At 43.1% G+C, this 8,126-nt stretch overlaps 1 protein-coding gene across 2 annotated transcripts in view; it reads right to left on the bottom strand.

Annotated features, from left to right (window-relative positions):
- Positions 1–239: 239 nt before the first annotated feature.
- The window catches only part of iqub (IQ motif and ubiquitin domain containing), a 29,278-nt gene continuing 21,391 nt past the window's right edge, over positions 240–8,126 (bottom strand). For both annotated transcript variants that reach the window (XM_028014636.1, XM_028014635.1), the window contains exons 7-13: positions 7,697–7,907; positions 7,413–7,588; positions 2,327–2,497; positions 2,067–2,243; positions 1,249–1,497; positions 635–820; positions 240–507 (exon numbers count right to left, since the gene is read on the bottom strand). In XM_028014636.1, the coding sequence (XP_027870437.1) occupies positions 406–507; positions 635–820; positions 1,249–1,497; positions 2,067–2,243; positions 2,327–2,497; positions 7,413–7,588; positions 7,697–7,907 (1,272 nt within the window). In that variant the 3' untranslated portion in view covers positions 240–405. The remainder of the gene's footprint in view (positions 508–634; positions 821–1,248; positions 1,498–2,066; positions 2,244–2,326; positions 2,498–7,412; positions 7,589–7,696; positions 7,908–8,126) is intronic.

Here is an 8,126-nt window from a genome sequence, read left to right as displayed (position 1 = left end):
ATTGGATTTTTTAAACACTGCTCAAAGCAGTGCAGCCAATTCTAAGCAGCTTTTTTCCAATGTTTATCTCCTCAGATTGAAACAGATCTATGACCAGAGTCCCACCAGTCTGTCCCCTGTGAAAACTGCCTTGCTTAAGCCTCTAGTGAAAACCACACTCGATACAGAAATTCTCACAGACTACAAACCTTCCCTTCACATTGAGACTGATTTAGCAGTCAGCTGAATCAGAGACACAATAAAAATCATGAAGTGTTTTGTTTATTTCACCCATAAGGCAAACATGTCTTATGGGAGAAGCAGTGAGAGGACACAGGATTTGTTAATGTCCTGGAGTGTGGTCAGGATTCTCATTAGTGACCAACAGGCTAAGAAGACAAACTGGTTGTGTGGAGCAGCATCTGGCTAAAGGCCCAGGTTCTTTGCTATAACTGGGTTCTTGTTGAAGTGTTGTCGTGCCATTGAGTGTTTCTGTTCAACCCATTGGATGAATGTAGTTTCATATGCCTGGAAACACAGATTAGAAAGATTCAGTCAGACAACTGGATGTGGTCAGCCCAGGGAAAATACATTCAGCAAAACCTGTGTTCCCACTTTGCTGAAACCTCAGTCACAGTCAGTCACTTGAACAAACCTTATGGATGTGTTCCACTTGTGTGTGAGCTGAAGTCTCCTCTTTGGACAACAGTATGCAGTTCCAGGGGCTCCAGTCCTCCTGGACATTCCAGCGAGCAAACACCAGGTTGTAGATGTCTCTGCTGCCATTCAGAGCTGAGCAGGAAGCCCAAACCTTTTCTATCAGGTAGCGAATGTCGTCCACCTGGACAAAGGCAAAGGTCAGCTTGTAGACATGTTGGCCTGTTTGAGATGTAATGTAGATTTATTTTGGTGGTTTCCCTGTAATTTTAAGATTGAATTTTGGTATTTGTGTGTTTAGATAAATCTCTTTTGATTGTTTTGATTACTTGTAAAAAGAACTTCTTTCAAATTAATGAAAAGAAAACATCAGTAAATAATGTATATTATTTGTAAACAAGCACTCCTTTTTCAACTAAACCAATCAGAAAGTTATGTTTGTTTTGCCTTTCAAATGTCTTCAGATAAATCCATATCTCCAGACACCTGTAAAACATCAAGTGTATGTATATCTCTTAAAGAAATCTTGATGTATGTCACTGAGTTTGACAGGGCTTCACATAAACGACAGCGAGCCATCGGTTGCTCACACGCAGAGAGAGTAGCATTTACCTGCAGCAAGAAGGGGATGGAAGTTTCTGGATTGAGGCGGTGCTCATCAGTTCTCAACCTCCTCAGGATGCTTTGGTACACAGAGTTGTCATCTCTAGATCTTGCAACGTTGTCTAAGCGGGTACAGTTTCGGCAGCGACGACTCCGGCAGCCAGTGGGACTTGAATCAAAGTCAGCGGACCAAAGGTAGCGCTGGCACCCGTGGCAGAAGAACATGTCGTGCTGCAGCTCAGATGGTTTCTTGTGAACCTGGAACAGACTCCATGTTACGCTGAGATTCAGTTCACACACATCTCTAAAGCCAACATGTCCAAGGACATTTTGATTATGTTACTTCAGATAGTTATTAATGTAGCTCATGCATTAAGAATAGATTTATTCTGCATATAAACTTTGCTGTTTTTAATAATTTGTTTCTCTTTTCAATGATTCCACCCAGTGGTGCCAAATTTATACTTCTGCATGATAATAATCACCCAGCTTCATAAAGTTAAATAAAAATCAATTTTCCTTTGCTTTCAAAGTCTTTTCAATAATGCCATTCCTTTCAGTATCAAAAGTGGAGTAAATATAGAGAACATTTTACAATTAATATATATATATATATATATATATATATATATATATATATATATATAAATATACAAATATAATGTTATTAAGAAATCACTTGACAACATGAAGTAGGCTGAAAGGTCTCAGAAAGGATAAAAAGGATAAAACACTGATCTAGAGATCTTGAAGACAGACAGCTTTGATCTATGGCTCAATACAGTAACCCTTTACATAAAGAGCACCATGAACATCATATGGTTTACCTTTAGCAGTTTGATCACTTTGGGGTTAAACGCTGGTGTTCTGATGTACTGAAGGAAAAGAGTGCAGATCCTCTTCCTCAGGCCCTCCAGATTATGCTCCTTAACATCTCGACCCATCAAGTCCATCTCCCTGTCAATCAGATCAATGATGTCCCACACCAGCTGACACTCATGCTCCTGTCCAATAAGCAAACTCAGTGATGTCAGCATCTCTGTGAAGCACAGACAGCAGACATCTTCAGTTATCTCAAGAATATTACCATAACAGTGTTTCTCAGCTTCTCTAGGAAGCGCCGTCTCTCCTGCTGGTCCACAGGGAACTTGCTGATGTCGTCATAGATCTCCTTCAGCGCCCGGGCTCTGACATCAGGCACAGAGTCCATCTCAAACAGACGGCCTGTGGCTGATCGCCACTGATGTGCAGCAGCTGCCTGGACCGGGTAAACCAAGCTGTTAGGATTTCTGCTGATGGCAAAACTATACAGTACACACTTTCAACTTTTCACTGCCACAAGGTTGAAGGTTCCACTTGCTTTTTTATTGTGTGTCTACTCATTCCTCATTTCTGAAACCTGGTGTACTAAACCTGAAACTTGCCACAAAAAGGGAGAAAATTAGTGTTTCATTACGGCTTTGCTGTACTAATGCTTCTTGGCAATTGTTCTTATTCCACTGGAAAACCTGGTGAGTCCTCCTCAAATTATGCCATTCCTTTGTAAGGAAGTTCACTTATTGTCTTGAGGAACAGAGCAGAGCATGGGGATGGCATTGCTCTCACTGGAAAAACCAGGTCATCATAATAACAAGATTCTACAATGAGATGGTAATTGAGAACTAGGATGTGTTTACTTCAGTCCATCCAGAAAGTATTCACAGAACTTCACTTTTTTCATTTGTTACTTTACAGCCTTATTTCAAAATGTATTAAACTAATCTTTCCTCAAAATTCCATACACGCATACCTTATTAAGACAATGTGGATTTTTTATGTTTTGCTTCTTCATTACAAATAGGAAAATTCAAAATCACATTTACAAAAGTATTTACAGTCTTTGCTTAATATGTTGTTAATGAAGCTCTAAACTGAGCTGCTTCCACTGATGATCCTGGAGACGTTTCTCCAGCTGTGCTCAATTCAACTTGATTTGGAAAGGCAAGCACCTGTTTATATAAGGTCCCACAATTGTCAATGCAGGTCAAAGGTCACACACCAATATGACGTTTACCTAAATGTACCTGAAGGACTCTCAGATTTATATAGACAAGATAATTATTTACATGTGAAAATGAAGGATTTAAATGTATGATATGTGCACTTTGAGAAAAGGCAGTTAATACTTATGTAAATGTGATTTCTGGGTTTTCTGTTTTTATGTAATTTGCAAAGAACTAAAAAACATACTCAACATTGTAATTATGGGGTATTTGTGTGTAGAATTTTGAGGAAATATTTGGAAAAAGGCTGGAATAAAACAAATAGTGGAAAAAGTGAAATACTGTCTGGATGCTCTGTGTTTATCAGTAATTGTGTTGTACTATCCATGAGAGAGGTCAAAGGGGTCGGGTGCAGTGTGTGATGGGTGGCTGCCAAGGGAAGGGGCCCTAGCGGTCCGATCCTCGGTTGCAGAAGGTGGCTCTTGGGATGTGGAATGTCACTCTCTGGTGGGGAAGGAGCCGGAGCTAGTGTGTGAGGTTGAGAGGTTCCGGCTAGAAATAGTCGGTCTCACCTCGACGCATGGTTCTGGTTCTGGGACCAGTCTCCTTGAGAGGGACTGGACATACTTCCACTCTGGAGTTGCCCAGCGTGAGAGGCTTCGGGCAGGAGTGGGCATACTTGTTGCTCCCCATCTTGGCGCCTGTACGTTGGGGTTTACCCTGGTGAACGAAAGGGTAGACTCCCTCCGCCTACGGGTGGGGGGACAGGTCCTGATTGTCGTTTGTGCTTATGGGCTGAATGATAGTTCAGATTACCCACCCTTCTTGGTGTCCTTAGAGGGGGTACTGGAGAGTGCTCCTCCTGGGGACTCCCTTGTTCTGCTGGGGGACTTCAACGCTCACGTGGGCAATGACAGTAAGACCTGGAGGGGCGTGGTTGGGAGGAACGGCCCCCCAATCTGAACTCGAGCGGTGTTCTGTTGTTGGACTTCTGTGCTCGTCACGGATTGTCCATAACGAACACCATGTTCAGGCATAAGGGTGTCCATACGTGCACTTGGCACCAGGACACCCTAGGCCGCAGTTTGATGATCGACTTTGTCATTGTTTCATCGGATCTGCAGCCATATGTCTTGGATACTCGGGTGAAGAGAGGTGTGGAGCTGTCCACTGACCACTACCTGGTGGTAAGTTGGTTCCGGTGGTGGGGGAGGATGCTGGTCAGACCTGGCAGGAATCCCATGTGAGACGGAGCTTTAACTCCCATCTCCGGCAGAGCTTTGAACACGTCCCGGGGGAGGTGGGGGACATTGAGTCTGAGTGGACCGTGTTCCATGCCTCCATTGTCGAGGCGGCCTATCGGGGCTGTGGCCGCAAGGTTGTTGGTGCCTGTCACGGCGGCAACCCTCAAACCCATTGGTGGTGAGGGATGCTGTCAGGCTGAAGAAGGAGTCCTATTGGGCCTTTTTGAAGCAGCTGATGGGTACCGGCGAGCGAAGCGGCATGAGGATCGGGTGGTTGCTGAGGCAAAAACTCGGGCATGGGAGGAGTTTGGAGAGGCCATGGAGAAAGACTTCCGCAAGGCTTCGAGGCGATTCTGGTCCACCATCTGGCGTCTCAGCAGGGGGAAGCAGTAGAGCACCAACACTGTTTATAGTGGGGATGGTGTGCTGCTGACCTCTACTCGGGACGTTGTGGGCCGGTGGGCAGAGTACTTTGAAGACCTCCTCAATCCCACCAACATGCCTTCCATTGAGGAAGCTGAGCCTGGGGACTCTGGGTTGGGCTCTCCAATCTCTGGGGGCGAGGTCGCCGAGGTGGTTAAAAAGCTCCTCGGTGGCAAGGCCCCGGGGCTGGATGTGTTTAGGGTTTATCTTCATTAAAACCATCAATTTCACTACAATCTGGTTCCACTGCGTCTCATTCTCACCACCACCAACAAACATTTCATGACACACAGGAATCACTGTGTTGGTTTTTTGACATAGGCGAAGGTTTATTACTGTGTGAAACTATTTGGAGATATCATAACGTTGCCAGACAAGAGAGAATTGGGTCCATCGGAAAAAAGACGCTGTAATGAACTGCGAACGCACACGCAATAAAATCCTAAAACAAGAAAATGTGATGGGTGAAACAGCAGCGTTTTGCCATTTATTTTGATCTGCAAGCAAACTGACAAACCAGTTCCTGAATCAGCCCATTTGTGAGGCTTTAAACGCCACAACCTGCTCCATTACCACAAGCCTCGATATGCATTTCATAAAAATTCTCCTGGATTACTCGACACATGCTCCGAAGCCTTGACACAGAAGACGCGTCACGACCGGTTTCCCTTTAGTATTTTCTAGTGGACCAAAACATTTTTACTCAACTGATTTTTATTCCTCTTTACACTTAAAAATAAAGGGAAAATGATACATGTTTCCTATCTCATGTTTTAATATGCTTTTTTAATGTCCATTGTAATGGACATCTCGACTAAATGAGCATAGAATATCTTGAAAACTTCTATACTTTTCCCATATAGTTTCATGTAATATCTAATTTGGCATGATCTCAACCTTTTAAACTAGATGTCTGCTTCTGTATCAGTGTGCATGTCTGTATAGAGCATATATAATACAAAATGTAGTTTTGACTTCAGCAATGTTTCACTGAAAGTTCAAATGGATTGGCATGTTATTATTTGTGGTAATGTAAACGGATTACACAGTTACCAAACCGTTGACGAAGCATCAGGTTGCTGGGTATTTTCATGGAATCTCTCATTTTTGATGAACACCCTTGAAGCAGTTTCAGTGTGGCACAAAGCACAGCTGGATTTTACATGTGTTACAGTAGAAGTGCGTATTTCCTGTGTATTATGGCTTGTGGCATCTGGTGGACACTGACTTTTCTCCCAGATTTTTGTGTGGTACAGACTGACAATTTCATCTAGCAAGACCATATCGCCCACTGATTCACTGTATAGCTCGAACACCTCTGGATGAGACACTTTGAAAAATTAGAACTGCTTTACTTTTCAATTTACCATCTAATTCCTGTTCTCACATGGCTTATTTCCTATATCCAAGCACTCAAGATCAGATATCTCTCAATGTACAATCAGTTCAAGAAAGTCTGGGACGTTATACTCCATCATTGAAAATATAAAACAACATAAAATCTTTAAAAACCACAAAATGGCTATGATATGCTCATAAATGCTTCTTTCTTTCCATGGTAACACTGAATAATTAGGCGTTGTACAACATACATAAACTCCTGATAAACAATACATTCTGATTCTATTGATTCAGGTTCTATTGATAACATTCTGGCCCTCATGTTCTCCTGCCCTGCATGTTTTAGGTGTTTCCCTTCTGCCACACACCTGGATTGAGTCTGTGGCTGATTAAAGATACACTCCTTAACCCCCACAAAGAAGCACTGAACTACAACCAGAGACAACAAAACACATTGTCTTACACTTTCTCAAAAAATGTTTCTCATTCAATATGTTCATCACAAACCAGACAGAGGAAGAGAGATAAATAACAACCTCATTTACCTGCTTGATATGCCTGCTTGATAACATATAAACCAAATCAGACCTTTAAATGTTTGGATTTTTAGGCCGGCAACAAGGCTGAAGCAGGTTATAGTCATCAAGGAAACTGATTTGTCTGGAAGGTCACATGAGCTGTTTCCACTGAAGCTGCACAAATAGATCTGAATAGTTTAAAGTTCATTAAAGTTAATCTAGTTTCCTTCTGTCATGTGTTGATGTTCCACTGGGTAACCTGCCAATATACCTATTGGCAGGTTACCAATATGCATATTATATGCATAATGTGTGTTATTATGAGTGTGAATAGGTGAATGTTAGCCTTTAGCTCAGGGGTGTCACTCCAGTCCTTAAGGGTCGCTGTCCTGCAGTTTTTAGATGAGCCACAAACACTGAAATGAAATGGCTTAATGACCTCCTCCTTGTGTAGATCAGTTCTCCAGAGCCTTAATGACCTAATTATTCTGTTCAGGTGGTGCAGCAGAGACACATCTAAAAGTCGCAGGGCAGTGGCCCTGCAGGACTGGAGTTAGACACCTGTGCTTTAGCTGGTGTGTCTAACAATGTCAATCTTGACCTTAAAGATGTTTTAAAGTACCGGATTTTCAGTGAGCCTTTTGAGCAGAAAAGTGACCTCTGACCTTATTCAGGAAGTTCCTGATAATTTTGTCTTGGTTGATAACTTCTATGTTGATTTGATGGCGGCCAATGGCAGCAATGAACTCCATTTCCTGCTCCAGCAGCGCGCACAGAGCTGCTTTCCTCTCCGCACCGCGCAGGCTGCAGTTTATCTGCTCCTCCTCCTCACTCCTCCACTCTGAAAAGCAAAAATCACAGGCAGGAAGAGAGATTATACATATCCAGACACCTTACACCTGAGGGTGTAGGTGTTTCCTACACCCTCAGGCCCTGGTCTCAGGCCTACTCTGCAGGGCGTGGTAGAGCAAATTGAAGTCCTCTTTGGTCTGCGGGTTCATCCAGCGCCTGCGGCGTTCTCTCAGCTGCGCCTCTTTCTCCTCTTTGCACTTTCTTTCCTGAAGGTCGAACCAGGCGAGGCGCCGAGCTCGCTCTCTCCTCAGCTGCTCCACTTCCTCCTGGGCTAACCATCGCCGAACGTAGGACTGCAGGCAAATAACCTGGGAAACAAAGAATATATATACATTCACACATTTTGTACAGCTTTTTTGGTCACTCGGCCTTTAGACTGTTCTAAAATTTAACAAGATCCCATTTTAATAGAATGCATTTAGGTGGGGGTGGCAGCTTTAAGATTTCTGTCAGGGTTCAAAGTGTTCACGGGAATATTTGAGTATATTTCAAAGGGTGATTTTTAGGGTCAGACACTGGTGTTGGGA

Source organism: Xiphophorus couchianus, chromosome 4 (assembly GCF_001444195.1).
Source record: "Xiphophorus couchianus chromosome 4, X_couchianus-1.0, whole genome shotgun sequence".
Classification (NCBI taxonomy): domain Eukaryota; kingdom Metazoa; phylum Chordata; class Actinopteri; order Cyprinodontiformes; family Poeciliidae; genus Xiphophorus; species Xiphophorus couchianus.
The sequence above is the reverse complement of the archived record's forward strand: the minus strand, read 5'-3'. Positions and strand labels throughout refer to the sequence as shown.